General features: G+C 36.2%; 1 protein-coding gene across 30 annotated transcripts in view; it reads right to left on the minus strand.

Annotated features, from left to right (window-relative positions):
* The window catches only part of KMT2C (lysine methyltransferase 2C), a 269,112-nt gene that overhangs the window by 63,882 nt on the left and 179,521 nt on the right, over positions 1–25,709 (minus strand). For 24 of the 30 annotated variants that reach the window (XM_070265295.1, XM_070265289.1, XM_070265298.1 and 21 more), the window contains 11 exons: positions 23,344–23,445; positions 23,028–23,132; positions 18,235–18,416; positions 17,808–17,972; positions 16,698–16,807; positions 16,151–16,216; positions 14,974–15,186; positions 8,511–8,639; positions 7,341–7,460; positions 4,625–4,755; positions 550–730 (listed from right to left, as the gene is read on the minus strand). In XM_070265295.1, coding sequence (XP_070121396.1) covers positions 550–730; positions 4,625–4,755; positions 7,341–7,460; positions 8,511–8,639; positions 14,974–15,186; positions 16,151–16,216; positions 16,698–16,807; positions 17,808–17,972; positions 18,235–18,416; positions 23,028–23,132; positions 23,344–23,445 — 1,504 coding nt within the window. The remainder of the gene's footprint in view (positions 1–549; positions 731–4,624; positions 4,756–7,340; positions 7,461–8,510; positions 8,640–14,973; positions 15,187–16,150; positions 16,217–16,697; positions 16,808–17,807; positions 17,973–18,234; positions 18,417–23,027; positions 23,133–23,343; positions 23,446–25,709) is intronic. The other 6 variants (XM_070265285.1, XM_070265284.1, XM_070265299.1 and 3 more) reach the window with 1 other exon arrangement.

Below are 25,709 nucleotides of genomic sequence, written 5' to 3' on the forward strand. Positions count from 1 at the left end.
ATCATGATTACGTCATGAAGATAGAGATGCTGCTAAATATCCTAGCATGCACAAGACAGCCTCACTCCTCCAACGAAGATTTATCTGGCCCACGTTGGTCAGTATCGAGAAACTGTGACTGAAGGCAATATATTTCACTTTATTAACAGTCTGTCAGCCAGTTCTCAACTACAGCATTCTTTGGTTCTTCTTTTTAATTTCTTTGAGCTATATAATTAACAAAAATCTATCTTACTTAAGTTGAAGACCACTATATTTATAACTCACCAACTATAGCCAAACTACACTCCCTATTATATTACCCTCAGCAAATCGTAAAGCAAACATTTTCCTTTGCAACTCTTGATTTTGGTGGTAGTTACACAGATATATTTATTTGCCAATTCTTATAGGCCTGTCCACTTAAAATAGTTGCATTTACTGAATGCAAGTTAGGCTTTAATAAAGTTAAAATGCACATGAGGCCAAACTTAAGCATTTCAAAGCTTTAATTAAAAGAAAGATGAAAGTCATATGATAAAGAAAGCATCTGTGAATTATTCCACATACCGTGAGTTCCAGGTTTTGCTGGAGTTGAGGATGAACTAAGTAATGGATCCAAGGAAGGATCCAAGAAATTTGTATTCACGTTTGTTTTATATGAAAGCTGAGATGTATCTTCTGATACATTATCTAAACTTAGCCTGTTTTGTCTACTTGTATCCAGAAGATCTTTTCCAAAGAAAGCTTCCTAGATAAAGATAAGCACATAAGAAAAAGATTGATTTAGTTATAAAATTCTAAAATGACAGATTATTCTGTCACTGTTTTTAACAAGAAGGCAGAAATAACAGAAAAGCTTGGTATTTAACAATTAGAAACTGAATATAGAAATATATAAACAATACAGAAATATCCTGTCAGTTTGTTGATTCCCCTTACTTTAAAAGATTTTTTTGTATATTTATTAGAGACAAATAAAATTATGCAAATAAAAACCACACAGTTCTGTCAAATATGTTTGTAGCAACTGCAGTATATAATTTAATAATTCCGGGGGATTAGGTTACAATTAAATTTAAACATTGAAAAATTCACAATACTATTGGCACCTTAATTCATACTACAAGAAAAACTGAAGCCTCATGAATATTACCCACATTTATAGATCGCTGGCAGACGAGAGCACAAGGGTTCGATCTACAGCTTTAATGCTTACAAATACTTCATGTAGATTTAGTAATCTCACATGGATTCACACAACCACATTGAAGACTCAGCATGCTATAAATCTGACAGACTTTCTATAGTCATTTTAACCTTACTGTGTGTACAAAATTTATTGCTATTAAAGGCTTTTAGCTTTTTATTCATTTACTCATATTACCATTTCTCCATTTCAATATAGTTTCTCTACTCTAGAGAACAGTGTTTCAAGCTGGGTTCCTTACTATGCAAAGATCTCTCCAAAATTTCTCAAGGATCAATAAAGAGGACAAAAGGAAGCTCTTGGGATCCCCTTCACTTACTTCAACCCAACAACTCTGCTTTAGTCTATTTTCTGTAACGTGGTCTGCCTGGAAAAGGGATCCATTGTAGGACCAATTTTGTAATAACTATCAACATTTAACACTCTCTTGCCAAAGATAAACACACAATGAAGGTTCACTGAGGCACTTTTTATAATGCCAACAAGTATCTGTCAAAAGGCATATGATTAAATAAATGGCAGACATCCATACTATGAAATACAATACAGCACTTTTTAAAAAGGATGTAGAACGATGCTGTCAAAGAAAAGCTCTGAAACACAGTATTAAAAGTAAGTAAGTGACTGACAGGTCCAGCAGACATAAAATACAAACCAAGACTATTATGACTAAGCAAAAATAGATTATAAAAAATGTCTGAAAGGATAAACACCAGACTATGAACAATGTTAACTTCTGAAAATGGATAGGGAGGAGGTATGTGACGTCTGATAGAGGTGATGATAAATTTTACTTGAAATTTTCACATTTTGATTCACTAAGAAAAAGAAATTTGAAAAGCCACAAAGCTAGTTTTTATTCCAGAAATGCTTTCACCATTAAGAAAAATGTTGAATAGCAGAAAGATCTCAGAACTTTAGAGATCCTTTATTTAATGCCTTCAGTACAAATTTAAGAAATCTGAGACTACCATTAGCAAGAATTTTTTCATGATGACTTTAGTGGTATTCATCAAAAACTGTAACATTCTTATTAATTTGCTGGCTTTTCATCTCCTGTAGTTAACACAAGGGAGTGGCTCCACATGATTTCTAACTTGACAATCTTGTCAGTGATTCCCAGAACCAGCTGGAGACTCTCGATCTACTACAGGGGTTCTCAAGGTCACAAAAGACCACGAGCCCCTAGTAGGCTGCACCAATATTCTGAATGGGTAGATTATACAACTATTTACAGGTTATCTTGAGACTGCTGTGATGAATAAAGAATAACTGGAAAAAATTGCTACTGAATTCTTAGCAGATTTTCGTCACTATGTATTTTCCCTAGTCAATGGGGGAAAAAAAATACAACTGCTATCACAAGATGTCCAACGACAGTACCATTACAAAGGATTCCTTCACATCCAAATAGAAAAGTCAGGCATTACTGACGTACACCAGAGGAATTACATGAGTACACCAGAGGAAACAATGCAGCTCAATGGAGTAAGAAGATAGGAATAATCAGGAAATCACATCCACTACTTTCAATGGCTCCCTTGACAAAGTACGAAATGGTCAGTTTTCATACTCTCAGAAACAGCTAAAGAAAGCTTCCTAAATATGCATTACACTTGAAAGAAGAGTCAAATGAGGAGGAGGGGCACGTCACCCACTCAACACTCCAGGAAGGACTAGGAAGAAGGGAGGTGAAGGCAACAGCAAACAACAAAAAGGAGGCAATTAAACGTAATCCAAACAATAAAAGCGCCTATTTTCTGACCAATACAATTATTGTTGTATATTAAAAAAAGGTACAAAACCAGAATGAATGGGTATTTGAAGGAGTAAGGGGAAAATAAAACATTTATTAAAAGATAGATAGTATGTAAGGCACAGAGTTAAGCACTTCACATCATAATTCTTGTTTCATCTCTCCACAGTTCTGTGGCACAGACAGGATCACAGTTTTATAGGTGAGAGAAGTGGGGCACACAGATGTTAAAAAGAGGAAAACCACAGCTAAGTGGTAGCAGAGCAGTGTTTAAACGCGGGACTCTGACTGCAAAGGCTGAACTCTACAGTGGACGCTGCCTTTACGATGTTGGTCATCTAAAAAATTTACCCTCATAAATATTACTATATCCTTAAGTCATTCTGCTTAGAAGTCTTATTTATTAAATATAGATGACTTTTTACTCAAATGAGTATTTGATTTTTATACTTCTAATTACTAACAAAGAAAACTGAAGAAGTTGTATGTTAACTAAAAGGAAATGTATTTTGAAACCAACTAAACTTATAATAGCTAACTCGAAAATTAAGGTTCAAAAATTAGTACAATTCAAGCAATCAAGAGGTATCCATAGGGGCCGGCCCGGTGGTGCAGCGGTTAAGTTCGCACGTTCTGCTTCTTGGCAACCCGGGGTTTGCCAGTTCGGATCCCAGATGTGGACATGGCACTGCTTGGCACGCCATGCTGTGGCAGGTGTCCCACATAGAAAGTAGAGGAAGATGGGCACAGATGTTAGCTCAGGGCCAGGCTTCCTCAGCAAAAAAGAGGAGGACTGGCAGTAGTTAGCTGAGGGCTAATCTTCCTCAAAAAAAAAAAAAAAAGAGGTATCCACATAGGCCATAGTTCTGTGGGAGGGATAGATGAGATGGATACTCACAAACACTGAAATGAGGATGAACACTCAATGATAGGCTGTTCCAAGTCAGTTTTTACATATGAAGATGTAGAGGTCCAGGAAGGATGAATAACATGCTCAGGAACCTCCAATTAGCTAGTGGCACAGCCAGATGTTTAATCTCAGTCATATTTCTAACACAGGGTTCTTTCCAATGTATCATAGGGCCTTGAACTCTTCTGTGGCTTAACGTTTACAAGATAAACTAGAAAGACTTCTATTTTCACATAGTCGACATCTATCAAACATAGTTTCTTCATATTGAGGGTTATTTGTCTAATGTAGTATTTTAGAAAACATAATCAATTCTGCTTAAATCTTTGGTTCACTAGGTCTCAACAGCAGTAAGTGATTATTAAAACTGTAACTCTGGCAGATAAAACCCATCTCTATTCAGTGAACAGAATGACTGTAATCTGGGCTAGCAAAGGGACCCGTCCAGAGGACTTGGGTTTGGGGAGCAGACAGGTGGGACTGGTTTGAGAGAAGGAGGTTTGCTCAGCTCAAAGTGTCCTTGTACGTCTTACAGATTATTTAGAAGTGAAAACCTGGGATAAAAAAGAACTCTGTGAACTGTATCAAAGCACAAAAAAAGGTAAATGTTAATTTTTATGGACCCCTGGAAGGTAAAAATTGCATTTGTGATGACTAATTAAAAACAAGTAAAAAATTAACAAAAATAACAAACCTCTTTTTCAAAACTCAGTAAGTTACAGTCCTTTCATTAACAAACTACATAAAATAATGTAAAGCAAGCTATTACTTGTAAATAGGCAGGGAAAGTTTCTTCAAGTTTATTTTTCCTTTTCCGGTATCTCTTCTTTATTTTTTCAGTGTTTTCAGTAACAGAAACAGATTCATCAACCAGACTATCTGGTAACTGCTCACTCCACCCTGAAACAACAGTCACATTTATAAATACACGTTATTTAAAATTTTCAGACAAATATGCCCAAAGAATTTTATTGCTTACCGACACACACACAGTTCCATATAAACAAGCTTTTTCTTATTTTTTTCTTCCAGTTGTATTGAGATATAATTGACATACAACACTCTATGAGTTTAAGGTGTACAGCATGAGTTGACAAACAAGCTTTTTCACAAAAAGATCTCAAAGCAAGTTTATCAGTAAATTTTTAAGTATCATAAAAATTTCATTTCACGTCTATTTACTATCAGCATGTTTCTTATTGACTCTTAATGAGTATTTCCTACTCACAAAGCAGAAATTTGTTTTTGTTAACAACATTTTGGTAAAGATTAACAAAAATGAAAATACTCAATGCTCCTAAGTATGGGGAAATGACCACTTATACACTACACTAAAGGGAATTTAGCAGGTACAACTTTTTTGTAGAGTTTGTTGACACTATTCAACAAAAGTCTTTTTAAAAATGTGTGTTCTTCAATCCAGTAATTCCAAGTTTAGGGATTTATTGCAAGTTAGGTATCTGTAGTACATACATATTGTGATCATATGTGACTACCTGTCAATATGCTCATAAATATGCGATGAATGCTCAATGTTAAGCTCAATCAAAGAAATGGAAATAAAAAAATGCTGCACTATGAAATTATCAAAGAAACAAGTATACTACTTAAAGCAGGAAAGAGAACAATCAAATGATACTCTCTAATACTTCTTATGGGAAATCATACTTCCCTTCCAAATATCAGTGTGGGCACGTCTGTTGGTAGACTACATAGGTGGACTGACTCTTCTGAGAACAACTAAAAATGGCGGAAAAACATTTTTTAAATAATCTTTTTAAATGTACCAGTAATGTACCAGAAAATAAAGCATCGTCAAAGATCAAAAATTAAGGTAAAACATGGACCACAGAAATAAGCAAAGAACTAAAGCTCTCTGAAATTTTGCTAAAATCCAGTGTCCCTGAAGTCCAGTTTTTGGAGCCTCATGAGGAATGGGGAACAGAAGACAAAGCTTAAGGCCTCTCCTCTGGATGGAGAGATTAACTAGAGGTGCCTTGGATAAAGGTGGCACCTGAAGGACTCCATGCTGAAGGTTGGTTTAACAAGAAAGACAGCCTCCATTCCCCTCCCCTCCCCCTTCCCAGCACCAACAGCAAAGAAAACTGCTGGGCAGAAAAGCAAAAAATGAAAATCTTCCCTGAAAGGTCATAAACTCAATATAGCCCCAATGAGTAAGAAACCTGAATTTATATAACACAGGTGGACCAAAAAACTTCAGGCTAAGAATTTAGCTTAAAGAACTCCTAGGATAGTAACACCTCACGTTCCTGGCAGTAATCAAGGCAAATACTCTGTGAAAGAACGCACCTTCAATTCAGTGCTCAAAAGGTTCAGAGAACGTTCTAAAGAACATGAGCTCACAATAAAAAAAAAAAATTGTTTCATATATATGTTTCTCTGTTTCACACAATAGGAGACAGGGCCAGGAGACAGAGTAAAATCAGAAGTGCAAACGCTTTAGATATTTGACATTCTAAATCAATCAGATACGTGAAAAATTAAAGACGACTGAAACTAGGAGCAAGGTGTAAAAAGAAACTACCCAGTGTTAAACCATCAACAAAGCAGTTTACAAAAGGAATACATTAACAACTCAACAGATGACTTTGGATGGCACAGATGAAGGAACGAAATATTGAACTAAAAGATAGAACTAGAATTATTTAGAGAACCGAATAAAGAGACAGAAATGGAAAACACGAAAAACAGTTTCACTGAATCGATCACATTCCTCACTTAGGGGGTATTATAGCCACATTAGAAACTTCTTTAAAAGCATTACAGCGCTTCTTTTTTAAAATGTGCAGCAATTTCTAGTTTTTATTAATTCACAAGTCAAAATTCCATCCCATAGTAAAAGAGAGTTTGAACTCTGTGTAGAGCACACACTGACGACGTCTCAGTTTTCTTCACACCCTACCCACAGCATTTACCATACAGAAAGCATACGGATCACGGCTGTACTGATTGCAAAGTCTTCATTCACACCAACTCTTAAGCAACGGCGTGTACATCGCTTTAGCTTTCTTTGAAGCCGTAAGTGAGGATGACAGAATATTAACTGAAAGACGTATTTCTATAACATTACACAATTTTGTCAAAAATTATTGGGGTACCCTGTCACTTTCAACTAAATAGTCTAAAAGTTTCCAATTTTATGCCAAGCAGCTAAGGCAGGCAAAGCAGGGCCTTCTGTGACTAGAAAGTACCTGACGTGACTAAACAATTCAGTCCCTCAACTGTCTATATTTAACACAGGAAAACAGGAACTTGTTAAAAACTCTCAAAGGAATAGAGTCTACTGGGTTTAAACCGTTTCCTTACCAAACCTAATTTCTGTATTACAGGTATGAACTCTACAGGCACTCAAATCCTTTGATCAGTAAGAAGCAACACAGTAGTAAATGGAGCATTATTTAGGATAGTTCTTTTCAATGGGACAGCAAGAAAAAGGGGTTAAACCCAACAGACTCAGTACATACCATCATCTCTGCTGGGTAATTGCTCAGACATAGAGCCTGAGGAATCTTTTCTGATCACAGATCTTTTGGTTTTTCCTTGCCCAGTTCGACTTCTTTGCCGTACCATAAATCCACCAATACCTATCCAAAAATAAAAGTGGGTACCTCGTAAACAACTAATTTCTCCCTATATTTCCAAAGCAAGAAAGGTGAAATTGCTTAGTCTTAAATAGCGAGGCATTTCCCAAATTCAATACGGGCTAATTTAAATCAATAATCTCATTTTTATGCAATATATAAGAGTTTGGAAATAAATTCATTACCAACTCAATAATTTTTTTTCCAATAAGGCAAATAAAATTTGACAAGCAAGACATCTTTTCTCTCTACCCCTGAGGCAGAGAGGAAATAAGAGAGTGTTTAGGGCCGGCCCAGTGGCGCAACGATTAAGTTCGCACGTTGCAGTTCTCGTCGGCCCGGGGTTCGCTGGTTCGGATCCCAGGTGCGGGCGTGGCACCGCTTGGCAAAAGCCATACTGTGGTAGGCGTCCCATATATAAAGTAGAGGAAGTTGGGCATGGATGTTAGCTCAGGGCCAGTCTTCCTCAGCAAAAAGAGGAGGAGTGGCAGCAGTTAGCTCAGGGCTAATCTTCCTCAAAGAAAACAAGAGAGAGAGTGTTTAATCAGTCATAGTATTAACTGGACTATAAATTTTAGGAGACATAAGAACCCTGTCATGTCACTTTCATGTTGTCCACTTACAGGCACTCCTGCGTAAAAAGTGAAATAAGTTTTTAAAAACAAAAATATTAGAAAGTGAATGCTGAAAATTAAAAGAATTATAGAAGTATACATCAAGGGAAAATATTTAAATGGATTTAAATGTCCAAGTACAAATAAAAGCCAATCTAGTAAAGCATTTAATAAAATGGATAACATTTGGGATAAAGTATTAAATAATGATTTATTGGGAAACATTCCCATACTCAACCCAAGGAATTTGTCACCTAAAAAGCATATTCAAATAGTTCAGTCCTTTAACTTATACCTATATTAAGTTTTAGTTTAGAGAATTGTTAAGAAGCTATATTTCATCTTGATTATTTAATCATAATTGAAGCCCTCAATATTATATTTTTCTTAAATTAACTAAGCTTTGATTATATTAAAATGTCTAGCTCAGGCACTATACCTGGTCTGTATGGTTTCCTTTTTCTCTTTTTGACACCCTCTGTTCCTTCTACTCCCTTAGTTTCATCATCCACAGCTTCTCGTTCAGGACTAGATTCTGATTTTCCATCACAATCCATAAGTTCTCCTTCTGGAACAAAGTAAAGGTACAGATAAAATTGGAAAAACCTATCAAATACATAATTCCTATGTAATAGGAAATACAAAGCCAAGTGGCCAATGAGCCATTCTAATCATGCATCCCAGTTGGTAGGGAAAGTATAGAAAGAAATGGGGAAGGCCCCAAAATGCCTATAGAACTCATGCTACTGAATGTATTGTTCTCAGTAAATGAAAGAGAAGAATCAGAGAAGGGGAAACAGAGAGAGAGGAGGCTCAAAATTTTAGACAGTTACAAATCTATCTGCACTTAATAAATCATTTCCTTGCTTTTAATTCTGTCGTCAGGTCCAGGCCCCCAAAGCTGTCACTCTAGCCTAGAACTCTCTTCTGAGCTCCAACCAAAGCTGTAATTGGATATTACCTAATTACTGAAAACTCTATATCTAAAATTGAACTCCTGATTTAAGATAAACCTTATCCCTTTCTATGTGTTACCTGTCATCATTAAAAGGCATGGAAATGTACCCTGAAAAAGCCAGAATCCTAGGGGACAGCCTTCACAATTCCTAATCTTTTCTTTCCCACAATTAAGACTCTTCAATATCTCTCAAAAGCATTTTATTTCTGTCTACCACCATCTTGGTCCAATCTTGACCTACTGCAACATCCTCCTCCTATTTAGGTTCCCTGTCTCCAAGCCTGCCCTCCTCTTAAATCAGTTCTTTACATTGCAACCAAAATGATCTTTCTATAAATATGTGTCAATTTTCACTTAAAATCTTTTAATGTCTTCCCAGTGGCCTCAAAATGAAGTTCAAATTTTAAGACCCATTATAATAGTCTCTTATAAACTCTCCAGCTTCATCTCACTCCAAACACTATGAGCTATTTTTAATTCCTTCAACACATCAAGCTCTTTCTTCCACTACCTCCCCAACCTCTTCCTGCCATCTACTTTCAGGATTTATTCTAACCATCAATTTCTTCAAGAATTTCTGATATTTAGACAAGGTTACATTCCACAGTTATATGCTCCTGTACATTAGCATTATGCTTCATTTTAATTGGTTCTTTTAATGTCTGTCTCCTTGATAGACTATATTTTCTGTGAAAACAGGTATTAAGACTCTTAACAGCTGCATCCTTAGCACGGTACCTAATACTTAATAAATATTACACTGAATGAAGTAAACAATGAAATTAAGCAATGCATACAGAAGCTCAATTCTTAGAAAAGAAAGTTATTTTAACACTACTGTAATCAAACCTTTGCAAGTTCTGTGTGCTTTATACTGTGCCATAGGGAAAAAAAGTTATCAAATACATTTAAGATTCAATTGTTAACTCTCTTCTTCACTAAGTATTATATACAACATATTTCTGTAAAACCATGAACAGTGTATTTGTTTTTGATGATATTAGGTCAATGTTTGAGGCCAATTTCCTAACAATCTGATAACTGCTCTCTATAGCTAAGACTAAGTCATGAAAAGAAATGTTTACTTACTGAAACTTAGCAAGCACCAAAGATAACAAAATACCAATTGTTTACCTTAAGATAAACTCACTGAAACAAGTGAGAGGGAATTTGGGGTTAAGATGGTAGACTAAATTCATGTATCTAATTTCACTCTCCCGAAACCCTATTAAAACCACAGTGAAGCAATCTATGTTTAAGAGATAAACCCACAAAGACAGAGAAAACAGGAAAGGAGAAAAGCCACAATTTTGGAAGGAAAAAGTAGAAAGATGAATAACTGACTTGGCAAAGGAAAATTCTCAGTTGAGAGTGGAAGTAACCAAGAAAAAAAAATCCAATTTATAACACAATCCTCAAAAGGCTGAGGCACTGGCAGACCCAGGTATCTTTGGAAACAGGCAAGAGGAAGCTACAACAAAGAGAGAGCTTCATTTATATTAACCACACAAGTCACACTCCCTAGGACCTTCTTACCAACTTCACACACCAGTAGGCTGCCCCTCTAACCAGAGGATGGTTGGACAACTCTTCGACAACCTTAGCTGAACACTGCGGTAATGGACTGAAAACAGGATCACACGGCCACAGGCAGGATAAACGCCGACCCTGTCACTCCTCTGGGGCCCTTTCCCACTCAACTCCCAGACAGCCAGCAGCTAAACCTCTACTCTCCAAGCAGGAGACTTGAAAAGATTCTTCTGGGAAACCTGACCAGTTCAAGCAAAATGTCTAAACATACTGACACCAGAGGATTCCCCAAACAGTGAACATAGATCATAAAACCTTAGTCAACAAATACCACCCACATACTCGAAGCTTTCCATCAAGTTTTTAATCTCCTGTTCTTCATGTTAAGAAAAGAAGATTACCAATTTATTTAGCCAATCACCACTTTCAGTTCCTCACTTTTAATCACGCATGGACAGTCAAGGATTATCTGATGAAAAGTCTATAATAGACTATACTGCCCTGGACTAAAGTGGCCCAAACATGACAAGGGTCACTGAAAGCTAAGGTCTCTTTTAAACAATATCTTAACAATGGCCTCTGATTCCTACAGATATTCCCCAAATGTGAGAAATTCTCCCATAAATACATACTTGTTTATAGATAGTAATCTCTGGAAGGTTAAAAGAAAACAGTGGTTCTTCCTGGGAGGGGAACTAGATGGCTGGGAGGGAGACTAACTTCACTGTTTACTCTTTGAACCCTTTGCATTTTTCATATTAGGCACAAGCATTATCTACTGAAAAACTTTCCCTACCTACCAAAAATAGTTACAAATGCATGCACCCTTTGATTCAGCAAGGAGTTCATCTTGCCAGCCCATCATTATAAATACCATGTTATTCACTGTGACATTCACAGTAAAAGACTGAAAAAAATGAAAGGTCTATCAATATACGAACTATACAAAGGAATACGAAAAATGAGGCCGTTAAAAGTGAAAAACAGTATTAAGGCAAGGAAAAGAACAGTAAGACAAAAGGAATGAAAAAATGCATACTCATTTGCTTGTACATGAAGAAAACACCTCTGGAAAGATATACAAGAATGGCTGCCTCTGGAGAAGCGAACTGGCATGGGGACAGGGGAGAGAGGACACTTTTCACTGTTTACCCTTATTCCTTTTCAATTTTAAACCATGTGAATGTATTCCTCGTCCAAAAATCAAATTTACAAAGTTGAGGGAAGCAGCATTAACATTACAGGAGGTGATAACTATCCACCTGACTGCTTGCTCACGCCTTACCTCCCTCTCTCTCCTAGTCTAAGTAACCCCATTTGGCTCCATGCTCTGCCCAGGCCCGCAGCCTACGTGCACTCCTACTGCACACCTCCCGCGCTGGGGCAGCTACTGAGAGGGAGGGCGCTGTGTTCCCACTCTGGGGACACGGAGGGTTTTTGTTTTCTTTAGACTTGGGATTTTTTTTGTACTAACCGGGTATCCAGATCCCACTAGCAGAATTAGAAGAAGTCTGCTTTTATTGCACAAAGAATTTGTTTCTGGGGCTGGCCCCATGGCCGAGTGGTTAAGTTCGCGCGCTCTGCTGCAGGCGGCCCAGTGTTTCGCGGTTCGAATCCTGGGCGCGGACATGGCACTGCTCGTCAGACCATGCTGAGGCAGCGTCCCACATGCCACAACTAGAGGAACCCACAACGAAGAATACACAACTATGTACCGGGGGGCTTTGGGGAGAAAAAGGAAAAAATAAAAATAAAAAAAAAAAAAGTCTTTAAAAAAAAAAAAAAAAAAAGAATTTGTTTCTGATATGCTAAGGCAATTGTTTACGACTTATTTTCCTAAAGAAACATCTATCAGAAGAGTTAAAAATCAACAAAAAAGCCATTGGTATTTTCACACTATTTTAGGAGCATCACAAGTTCGTTAGGACTTTGTAGACTCCTGTGGAATCTCATATTAGGTATACTTATGCGTATAATTTATAATATTACTTCTATGTGGATTTACCTTCTGACAGCCTCAACTGGGAAAGAGCACAGTTGAAAAAATATCAACCATTTCTCACAGTCTTGTTCTAAAGAACAACAGTCACAAGGAAAACCCTCTCAGGTCTTTTTGTTGATGTTTTCTTTTGTCTTAAAAGGTTCTATAGTCTCAGACATTGGGAATTAACGTGCACTATCAAGAAACTTTTCAAATTTTATCAAATACAGCATTTCCCAGATTTAAGCAACTATGGAACCATTTTCAGACATTTTCTACTATCTTCACAAACTAGAATTCTTCACTGTACTCTGGCTGATGGCAATCTAATCAATTCCTCCTAGATACACAGACTATTTCTTCACAAGCCCCAAATCACTTAAAACTTCAAAATCAAATTTTCTGTTCAACAGTATTTAAACATCAGTTATATGTGAGCATCAGAAAGCTTTTCTCCCAACCTCAGGGACCCAAAAACACACTACTACAAAAGAAATGTGAGATCAACTGATAAAATTTCAGGAATATACAAGACATAGCCATTCTAAGCCAAGATTATCTCTCACTGGGACTACTGCAATAGACTCTGGCCTGATCTACTTGCCACAACTCTTGGGCCTAATAGTCTACTCATATATATATGAATAAATATATATGAATATGAATATATATTATATATAATGATATAAATTAAATTTCTATTATTTAAAACATAAATAAGATTATGCCACTCTTCTCTTCAGAAACCTCCAACGACTTACCATTCCATTCACAGTAAATGCAAATTCCTTAAGTATCACCTTAAGGTCCTGCATGATCGACTGAGTCATCCCTCCACTCCTCACCTGTCTCACCTCATCCCCTCCCATTACCCTCTTTGCTCACTCTTCTGGACACAGTGGTCTCCACAACATTCCTCAAAAACACTAGGCACACTCCCACCCAGGGCCTTTGTACTGGCTTTCTCACTAATAGAGATGCTCTTCCCTCAGACAACCAAGTGGGTAACTCACTGATCTCTGTGAAGTCTGTGCTCAGATATTTTCAGTTCATTTGATCCTTCACATTAGCATGCACTCCCAATTTCTCTTCTCTAGCTCTATTTTATCCATAGCACTTGCCAAACACATATAATTATGTTTTAATTACATTATTTTTATTTTTTATATTTTTATTACATTATAAATAACAATATGTTTTTTTAATAGTTGTTTCTCCTAACATTAAAATCTAAGTTCCCTAAGCAGAGAATTTATTTTTGTGAGGAAGATTCACCCTGAGCTAACATCCATTGCCAATCCTCCTCTTGTTTTTGCTTGAGGAAGATTAGCCCTGAGCTAACATCTGTACGAATCTTCCTCTACTTTGAATGTGGGATGCCTCCACAACACGGATGATGAGTGGAGTAGGTCTGCACCCAGGATCTGAACCTGTGAACCCAGGCCAGTGAAGCAGAGCGTGCAGAACTTTAACTACTGGGCCACAAGGCTGGCCCCAAGCAGAGAATTTTATCTGCTTTGGTCACGGATAGGACTTCCAACATCTGGGACACACTATGCATTCAATAAATACTGTTGAATGACAAGACGTGACGGAACAAAAATAATTATTACTTTATTTCTGAATCATCTGAAAAGAAATAACCACCCTAAAAATAAGCAAACTATGGTGATCTTCTTCAGAGATAAGCAAAAATATAACTCATATTGAATTTAATACTACTAAAATTATTTTGTTATCTCAAGAATTCAGCTAGAAAAATCTTGATATTTATTCTGATCAAGAAAATGTTTATAAACAAATAATTTATGATGAACATCTGTGAATACAAATTTATACTTGAAAATTAATGATGGTTTTTCCATTTCTGAAATGTATGAATCAAGTTCTATTTTTTTCCAAAGTACATAGCTGTACATTCTTAGCTGTGGGTACTTCTAGTTGGGGCATGTGGGACGCCGCCTCAGTCTGGCCTGATAAGCAGTGCCATGTCCGCGCCCAGGATTCAAACTAGCAAAACCCTGGGCCATTAAAGCAGAGTGCGCAAACTTAACCACTCGGCCATGGGGCTGGCCCCTCTAGTTCTGTTTTAACTTCACTGTGGTATCCAAGCTCACAGCATCTGAGAAGGTTTATTCTGCTATCTAGCAAACTAGAGTTAAGCCTTCCTAATTTTCTCATCTGTGATCCTCAAAGATATGGGGGCTCCTGGAAATTTCTGTAATACAGGTCTGTTCTAAAAAGATATATAAACGGAAGAAAATCCGAAAAGGCTAGGTCCAATAAGACCATTCACTTAGAAAGGTCAAGTGTCACATCAAGGGTTATCTAAGTCAGTAGAATTTATCCTTAGTAAATCATACATTATTTAAAAGCTATTTTATATGCTTTAATTCTTGCAAACATACTCCATGGAAAACAAATTAGTATTACCTCGACTATCATCCATTTCACCATCCCTTGAATGCTCTGATTGGATGTCTGGAGGGGTCTGAAGGACAGCCACGCTATTCTGATTTATAATCTTCAATTTCAACTTTGGTTTTGACCGTTTTCTTCTTGGAACTGTAACTGTGAGGCTCTGTAACTGAGTCATCCCTGATTCGGTCAAACACACACCATCCTGGGTATAGGTCTTGGGTGGATCTAAAATTATAATATCCCAAGGATACAAATTAAAATTCTCACTTTAAATTTGATTGATAAGTCGATTATCGCTCCAAAATACCCACGTTAAGGGAACGTGACTTCTATAAAGCAATCATCTCTGAAATGCACAAAATAATTCACTTAGCAGCCAATTAATACTAAAAATAATTGGTCAAACTTCCTTGGCAGACAGGTTGCAAGTTTTTAAAAGATAGTCTTCCTGGAATTTATATTTTCATCGATCGACATGAGAATTCAGAGAGAAAGCAATGAAGCTACAAGCAGTGCTTCAGTTCCTTGACTGTAGGCATCTTCCTGGAATATCCTTTCAGATTAAAAAGTGAGGATCAATTTTGACAAGAAGCAAGAATACTCCAGAAGCCCATCTGGAAATCAAATATCAATATAATCACTTACAGGAAGAGGTAGTAAATAAGTAGAAATCCTTCAAATTTTTAAATGTACAAAACTGCTGTTCATTAGAACAATTTTTGTACTATCCAAATGTTTTTTGTACCAGAGGATATCAAACAGAAGTAGGCAAAAGAATGATAGTTTGATAAGAGTATCATATTAATCACCATTCCAGGCTGATCTATTACAGATTAAATAGTAAGAGACTGAATTAATTCTGAAGGAATCTGTTCGCTAACTGGGCCTTATTTTCTGCTGATAACTAAGAACAGTAATACATCAATGAAACCAAAGCAAGTATAGAGTTAATCACTACTTTAAAAGTGGCTATTTTCATTGCCAATTTGCTGAGATTCATAGGAATAATGTCTCACTAAAGCTGCATAAGATGAATATTTTATATATCAATTATAGAAATGATTACCAACATTAGAGAATTTAGACTGAACACCTATATGATTAGGGCAGGTTTCAAGTAACATAGAAAAAATTAAGCATTTATGTGCTTTTTGTAAAGAACAGTCAAATAAAGCATTTTAGATTTTACCTAGCTCTTTCACTTTTGTGACAATCTGTGCTACAAGTGAAGATTCACAGCAGTCTGAGGAAGGCACTAAAATGAAAAAAAATTCACGTAATTTTTAGAGAAAAGGTAAAGTGTATTTAAAGATTTGCATATGATTAAAATTTCTATTTTGTACCCATTTTACTGAAATAAATGCTTGAACACTAAACAGAGTTGAAACAAGGTGAAGGGGAAGGAAATACACATAAGGGAAGAAAAACTGGTAAAGAACTGGATTTCTACATATTGCTAATAACTAAGATTATATGAGTCTTGAAAGCAAAATTACATTATATATAAAATATATGCTTAATTTACTTTCTTTTTGGAAGTAAACTGTTTTAATATATTAAGTTTGGATAATAAGAGTTAATTTATAAAAAACAATGACTTATTTTTCAGAAAATATTTGTTCAAATAATAGTTTCACAAAAACCAAACAGCCTCAGAGGGAAGCCCACTGACTGGCCGTGGTCAGCAGGGCCCAGTGAGCTTCAGGGGACAGACACAGCTGGAATCGCTTCCTTACCATTTGACGTAGGCATATAGGGTCTGCACATGCTACAATCAAAACCAATGTCTGCTACATTTTCCACTTCCTCTTCAGTACTTAAGTTTTGACAAACTGCATGCATCCATCTAAAAAGACCATATTTGTACATTTAAAAAAAAAAGAAATGTACTGAGTGTGGTTTCCTTTTAAAAATTACAACAGAGTTGACAGTCTCCAAACTCAAAACCCTAAGCCTCACATGCTCCTCCTATCTAGGCAATTTTACCCTTTCTCCTGACCAGTCCTATTCACCCAAAAACTTTTCAGAGCTGAGAAGGAAAGAAAAAGGAATGAGAACAAGTACTAGGAAGGAAGCACAATCACATTATATGAGGAAGATGGGATAACTGTGTTATGTTCATATACTGACTACTTCAGAGACAGCAAGGAAGCCAGTCAGGGCAAGCAGAGAGGAATTCGAAGAGTGCAAATGGTGTGGTAGGTACGTGCTCCATGTGACGTGTCTACTGTGGAGTAGACACAGCTCATGTGAGTGATGGTGAATGGTAAGGGGAAATACAAGGAGGTATCCTGCCTTAGAACAAAGAACTGGTAGGCAGAGTCCTGAGAATCCTGCCCTACTGATGAAATAGACTACATTACTAATATTACACATACAGTGCTTAACTGTGAACAGAGCACAACAATACACCATGGAAACCAAAGAAAACATTCATGATTGTGAAGCTGCACATAGACTACTTGGTAGGGTGGGAGCTGGTATCTGATACCTAGATATTCCGTATCTAGAGCTTGAAGAAAAAGTAGTTTAAGGAACACAGAATGTGTGAGACCCTTTGTAGAATCTAATAAAAGATTCAGAAACCTTCCATAGAAAAATGCATATACGCAGGCAATAATTCTGCATCTAATTTCAAGGGATTCATAAACTGTCAAAAAGCCCCAAGTTAAAAATCCTTAGTCTAGAATTGAGAAGTCAAAACAGAAAACTTCTGTAAATTTCTAGTCTGGAAAGCAAAAAGTCTTGTTTCTTAAATTTAAGATGGAAGAAAGTCATTTTCCAATTTCCTTTTGCTACATTTAAGAGAGAAAAGTTTGCAAAAGATGAAAAAAACAGCACAATACCTATCACATTGTCTACATTGCAGAATAAGATCTTCTTCTCTATAGTTTCGATAGCAGACCGGGCAGGAAGATAAGCTTGCACAGGGAGCACACTGTGTATAATTGTTTTGCCATTCACATCTTAGACCTGCAGATGTTGCTCCACAGTGTCTGCACCAAACACACCTGAAATCCAATACCCCCCACAAGTCTCAATTTTATTTACTTAGTTACTTGGTTACTGTAATTCAAGAAGCTACACATGAACAGAATAGGGGAAAATTATTTAATGCATATTTGAAAATGTTTCTAATCTGATTAGTGATATCCATCATAGTAAACAGGTATTATGCAATTAAGCAGATGTGGCTAATTTTTAAAAACCAAAGTAACGTGGGAAAGTTCTGAAGTTGAAAGACTAACAAGGGAAACGTAAATCCTAGAGTACCATTTGCACTTCCAGCCTCCTTTGGGAACTGTCTGCAATGGAGGGTCTAGGCAGTAGGTGTGATAACTTATGTCACAATCATCACACAGCAGGAGTCTTCCTGGGTCAGTCGCCTTCCCACAGGCCTCACATACAGTGCACTCAAGACACCTCCAACCTTTGCTAAGAACCACTTTAGTGATCTGTAAAAGAAACAACCAATCCATGTGATTTATACATTAACCTACACCTCATTTTGCATGATCAAACAAACCATATAAATGAATATGGTGCTTATGTACCTAGAAGCAGAAAAGAGGCAAGCAACCAACATTTACTGAGCACCAATAGTGGCTAATACTGGAGTGGGTACACCCATATACTTTTAGAAGTCCACTTACTGGACAGAATAATGGAAAGTGGTACATATTTTAATGCCTTTTTTAAGTCCATCCATATAACTACTTTGTGCTATATATTTTATGTGCACTTTATAGATGTGGTGACTGGATTTTAAAGAAATCAAGTAAATTGCCCCATTATTCTTAATACAGGATTTGAAAATGTACTGACATACTTTCCATCTACAACATTTTATGAATCATGCTTCTGAAATTTGTGCACATTGCATAGGGACTTGCATATTAAAATCAATATAAAAACATAAAAAGTAAAACATGAGTTCTCAAGGATATGTTATGGTCTTGGAGGATTTCAGGCTACGAAGCTAGAACTTGTGAAGCTCACACTCACTCCTCTGTTTACTCTCCTCAGCCTGAAGTGTGTAAGTTAGTAGGAAAGTTTGAGAATCTCTATACTTCTGATAAATTCCTCAAAGAAGACACAAAATGTAATATTAAGAATTTGGAACCAACTTAAAGATCTCAAGAGACTAGAGTCTACAGATAGAAAGGACCGCAAAGTGTCTGTGTTTATAATGAAATAGTAAGCAATCACGATACAGAATAAAAATTCAGATCATGAGAAATAAGAAAGTCTAAAAGCTACCTGAGAGGAAAATAAAAGACTTAAGTAAAGGAACAACTATCAGAATGGGATCAAACTTTGCAACTCTAGATGCTAAGTAGAGTAATAATTTCTGGTTCTACAGGACAAAATTTTTCAAGGTACAACTCTTAACCTAGCTAAATAAGCAATTAAAAGTGAAAGCAGAATACCTTTTAGACATATAAGGACTCAAAACTCAGCTCCCAAATTCTCATGAAGTTACTTGGAGATATGAGGACCAAAATGAGATTGTATCCCAATAAAAAGGAAGATGTGGGATCCAGAAAGCAAGGAACTCAACAAAGGACACCAGCCCAGAGAAGTATGAGGATGAGAGCTGAGCAACAGACCTAGAAGCTACTAGCACAGATTAGAAGAGGGAAAGGAGAGGGCGGGAAGGGGTGGGACGCTTCCCAGAAACCAGGTACTCGCCACAATATCTGACATGATGGTGCTTCTACAATAGGTAAAAGCAAACAACAAGAACTAATGGAGAATCATGAATCATTATTTCCTTGTTGCTACTAAAAGCTCCATGAACAAAAAAAGAAAGTCACAGTACACTATTTAGATCTCCAGTGAACATTTACTGAGTCAAACCATTACTGCTTATTAACTAAATGTAGTAAAACAGTGTGTTGGGAGGATGCTAGAAGGAGGCAGGGGTGTACTCTTTTAAGAGTTAACTCAGTATTTATCTACTCATAGCAGAAAGTCAATGAAATCTAACATGGATAAACCAGTAGCACTAGCACATTATTTAGAGCTATAGAGTTAACTATAAGAAGGAGGACCTAAAAGGATCAAAAGTGGTTGCCTGTGGGGAAGAGGACTCAGATATGGAAGCAGAGTAAGACGAGACAGGAGTTGGTCAGTCATACAAGGCTTTTAGTCATTTGATTTTTAAGCATGTATATTTATTACCTTGATTAGCCTACCAATTCTTTTAAATTAGTCTTAGATCATCAAATTATAATTATTTATGCAAATGGAGGAAAGAGCCTAGGGTAGGGAGAGCAGGGTGGCTTAGGGCAAGAGCCAACAAACTCTTTCTGTAAAAGGTCAGACAGTAAATATTCCAGATTTTGCAGGGCATCTGGTCTGTTGGAACTACGCAACTGTGCGACCGTAGTGTGAAGCTCAGTGTAGATATGTTAACAAAAGAGGATGGCAGTGTTCCAATAAAAGTTTATTTAGAAAAACAGGCAACGGGCTAGATTTGGCCAGTGTGCTGCAGTTTACCAATCCCTAGCTTAGAGGAAAGGTAAAATGAAGATAAAGTGGGAGACACATCCAAGGTATCTAGCAGCAGAAAATTTTTTTTAATATATCTCCATTCCTACTACGTTTTCCTATTTCACAGATAACCTATCCTGTGGTCCTTTACAGCCAAAATATCAAGTTACTCAGTTTATATTCACTCTTCAACACACTACAATCTGGTCACTATGCCTACCCCCACTGAAACTGCCCAGGTCAGTCAGTCACAATCTGTTTACTCGCAAATCTCGTTGACATGTTAGTGTGTGTTATTCTACTTCTCTGCAGTTCTTCAACATTTGAACAATTTTTCCCCCATTAAAATTCCCTTTTAGCATACATTTCAGGGTTCTACTATCAACTCTTTTTTCTCCGACTGTACTGCTTTAGTCTTTATTTTCAAGAGCTCTTTCAAGTAACGGATTATCCAGGGTTCTACCCATGGTACCAAGTCCAAAGTTGCAACAGACATGTTTTATAGTCTATAACGAATAGCTGCTTCAACCATGATGGAGTAAGTGGGATGAGATCTTTTTCCCATCATAAAATACTAGAAAACTGGGGAAAACATATGAAACACTTGTTTTCAGATACTGCACAACAGGTAGTACAGGACTGTGATTTCTGAGAGGAGGGAAACAAGTGAAGAGCATCCTACGATATTCCACCTGCAGATATTTTCCAGAATGCTTCTCAGGGAGGGAGAACCCCAGCAGAGCACAACGGTCTCCCTGAGGTTAGGACACAGGATGGAGTTCAGGGAGGTTGAGGCAGTTGGAATGTGCAGGACAGAGTACTAGAAAGGATGAAGCAATAAACAGTAAGAACTCCAGAAATCTATAAAGGATTTCCCTGAAGTCTTTGGCTGAATACCAAGCAGCACATCTGGGAGGCCAAACCAGTACCCACAATCAGAGCAGAGAAAAACTATTGGGAATTTGTAAACTGAATAATCAGAGCTCGCACAATGCTGGAAGACATTTGAATTGCAACCAGTCAGTGTGAAAAGACACTGGTGAATTTGGGGCCAAAGGGGAGCAGCGGGGAGACTCCAGTAGAGATCTCATACAGGCCGTGCCTCAAGCATAGATTAAGCTAGCGCTAGAACAGGGTGGTCTGGGGAACCCCAGCAGGTCCGTGAGGTTAAAACTACTTTCATAATAATACTAAGATGTCATTTGTCTTTTTTCACTTTAATTCACCCACAGTGATGTTTTGCAAAGGCTACGCAATACGTAAAACACCACTACATTGACATCATACAAGCTGTGCTTATATATTTTTGTTTTAAAATATCCTCAGTTTTAATTTCTAAAATGGTAAATATTCAATAATTATTACCCTCATAAAGAAAAACTCTATGGGGTCCTCAATAATTTTTAAGAGTGTTAACGTTTAAGAACAAAAAGTTTGAGACTAGCCATCTCGGACTGAAGGCTCTCCAGACTTACCCCAAAAAGCTTAAAAAGAAGCTTCAAAAGGTTCAAACTTATCCACAAATAACTACCTGCCAAACAAAAACTCAATACTTTTAAAGGAACAAAAATCCAGACTCCCAACAATATACTATCACGATGCACCGTGTCAACATTCAATCAAAAATTACTGGATGTAAAAAAAGAAAACAACAGGAAAACCTATCCTAATGAGGAGAAAGATTGATTAGTACAATGAGAAATGTCAGAGGTAATAGAATTAGTAGACAATTATACATACAAGGACTTGAAAGAGAAAAACATAATGGAGAAAAAATTGAAACTACAAGATAACTATAAACCATAAAATGAAACTGAGATCAAAAAATACACTTATCTGAGTTAAAACTCCACTGGATAGACTTCAAAATAAATTAGATACTGCATAATAATAGTGAGTTGGGGAATATAATAGAAACTACACAAACTAAAGCACAGAGAGAAAAACAACTGAAAAAAAATAATCAACCAAGTGTCCATGATTTGGGGATAGTATCAAGTAATTTCGCGCGCACACACACAACTGAGATTTGGGGGGTAGGGAGAGGAAGAAAAAAAATTGAATAATAGCCAAAAGTGCTCCAAAATTGATTAAAAGTATCAACCCACTGACGCAAAAAGCCTAGAAAATGCCCTTTTGTATAGGGTGCGGGTTGAGAAAAGAGAATGTGGGGAGAGACCAGGGTAGGCTAATGAATTTTTTCCTAACTATTCTAGTTGTTCTCAACCTTTATAATCAACAGAAAGAAGGAATCAACTAAACCTTGTACCTTAGCAAATAATAGTATAAAGTATCTTTTAAATTAAATGCATACATTTTTATGTTTTACTTTTTCAAGACAGAAGCAGGATAATTACTACAATTTAAGATGACAGATTTATACAGGAGTTAATTTCTCGAGGTAATGCATTAAAGGTAATATTTAAAGTACTTAAATATTATCACATATATATAATAATCTTAAAAAACAATACTTGATTAATTGTAAGAAGTGGAAGCAGCATGATACTACTCAAATCAAATCAAAATTCAATACATTCTTGTTAACTCATTTAAACAAATGTATTTACCTTAATACTGACACAGTATGGATGGTAACACTGACCACACTGAGAACAGGCAAGTAACCTTCCTTCTGCTCCTTGGCCAAAACTGCCACAAACTACACACATATCCTGAAATTAAGAATACACGAATATATTTTAAACTGTAGACTAAGCTAAGAAAGAATACACTAATATACTAATTTCATAATTTTTAAAAAATACCTTCTTAGCTAATAAAGCTCTAGAGCTAAATATTAGATGACTTCTGTGCATATGGGATAAAGCAGGAATGAGCAAGGAGGAATTCAAAAGTGGAAGACAATAATAATTTAGTTCAAACCTGATGCAAAGTGAATTTGTCACTACTAGAAAACAACACAACAGTATTGTGCATAGAGTTTTCTTCTTCATCCTTATTTGATGAAAGATCTGCAGCAGACACCTATAAAAAGCAAAATACATAAAACGTGAAGTTATATTTTTCACTTGTATTATACTTAACTGGAAAGCTTGAGAAGACTCATATTTAAAGTACAACTTTTGCCAGGATCTAGACTAACCATTCCAAACCAGATTATTATTGCCAAGAGACTAGCATAAAAGTGTAAGCCACGACATTTTTTATTCACCTGTTTCTTCAGAGCTACTAGTCCCAGAGCTCAGGAAGTAATGAGAAAATATAAACCCACCTTTAGTAAAACTTGATTACCCACACATTCTAATCAAGAAACAAAATATTACATTATGTGTGTGTGTATACACATATACATATACATAGATGTACATGTATCAATCACTCTGTTTTAGGGACTCTTAAAACCTGCTAGGGCAAATTGAGATGTGCTCTAAGTATAAAATACACACCAGATTTCAAAGGCTTAGTAGCAAACAAAGGAAGGTAAATATAGCTCATAAATAATCATGTATATTTTATATATTACATGGTGAAATGGTAATATTTTGAATATATTGAACCAAAAGACATACTGCATTAAAGTTAAATTTTACCTGTTCCTCTCTCCTTTTTTAATGTAGCTACTAGGAAGTTTTTGATTGGATATGTGGTTCACATTATATTTCTTCTAGACAGCACTGCTTGAGAATATTATTTTGAATAACTTATCAAAATTTCAGTATTAGCCAAAGGATTATCAACCAAAGATGTTCATTTCTGGACTTGGTTAAACCAAATTAAGTACCTACTGTTTTATTAATAATTATTTCCAGAGTGCTTATGATGAAAAGAACCTCTGAATTAGATGGTAAAAAAGAGAACAAGGAGGCCAATGTCAAAATTATAAAACATGATCCTCTTCCCTGAAGAAGCTTACTATCTAACCCAGAAGAACAGAGCTGAAACACAACAGGTTATGGTCGATATATAAAGTAAGAGAATTACTGTTTTTGAAGAATGACTGAAAGAAGAATAACTAAATAGAAGGAATATATTACAGGACAAATATTTTCCAATGTAACTAAGTTTAATGCGGTTTTAGTAGACGGTCCTACTGTTTTATGATAGAGCCAACAATGAGAACAATTTACAGTAATAAAAAGTCTAAAGACTACAAGAGAAAACTGTAAACAACCTAAACAGTCATCACTGGGGAAAGACTAATACTACGGCAAATTCAAACTTTGGGAAATTATGCAGTACTTCAAAAACAGCAAGGTGGAAACTTGTATGAATTTCCATGAAAAATATCACCAAGCTACATTGTTGAGTAGAAAAATAAGCTGTGGAATAATATGTAACGTAGAGCATTCTGGTATGAAAATACACAAAGCAATTATATGTAGTCTACTGGCATATATAACAAGTTGAATTATAAGAAATTGCTCTTTCGCAGACAAAAATGGTTGAATGTTGGCAATTTCATATAGATCAACCTAATACGTAAAGGCACCAAACTGGTAACAGGGAGAAAACCAGGTCTTAAGGGGTAGCAGTGGTAGAGAAAATTCTGATCTACCTATAATGTTTTAATGTTTTTAATACAGGAAATTTATTCATATATTATATGTGTATCTCAAAATCAGCTTTTTAAGATTTTAGCAAGTCAAACAAGATGATTCATAAAAGTAGAATGGTCATTCCATCAGGAATAATCAAGTGCCTACTAAGAGTGAAGTAACCAGTAATTCAACCAGAGGACTAATGATACACTGAGAACATTATTAAAATACAAAACTGTGGCAATGGCTAAAATATAGATACCACAAGTATATTGAAACAAACAGTATGCATTTCTATCTCCCCATCTCCAACACAGAAAACAAAATAGCTTTTATAATTGGATGATAAATAGTGAGTAGCTAAAAGAAATGGTAAAAACATTATTCTTATTTTCAAAGGAAATTTTAACCAGAAAATGCTTTTGTTCAAAATGAAAAACAAGGTGGAATATAGCATCCTAGTATAAACCAGAAACAAAGTCTGTAGAAAAAGCTGCAATATCCCCTAGATTCAACCAGGGGAGGTGGGGGGTGGGGGGAGGGGGGTGGAGAAGCATACTTAAATTATGTAAGTGCTGAAAAAAACTCAAGACTTTTTTTTAACAGATAATTGTACACAGAAGAAAAATGTTACCTAGCTTAGTGACCTATTATTTTCACTTTATGATTTGATAACCTTTAAACTGAAATAAAACCTACCTCAAGGGTGAAGAAGGCAATCTTTGAGAAAATATATGCTATTGTTGCCTG

The sequence above is a fragment of the Equus caballus genome, chromosome 4 (genome assembly GCF_041296265.1).
Source record: "Equus caballus isolate H_3958 breed thoroughbred chromosome 4, TB-T2T, whole genome shotgun sequence".
Taxonomy (NCBI): domain Eukaryota; kingdom Metazoa; phylum Chordata; class Mammalia; order Perissodactyla; family Equidae; genus Equus; species Equus caballus.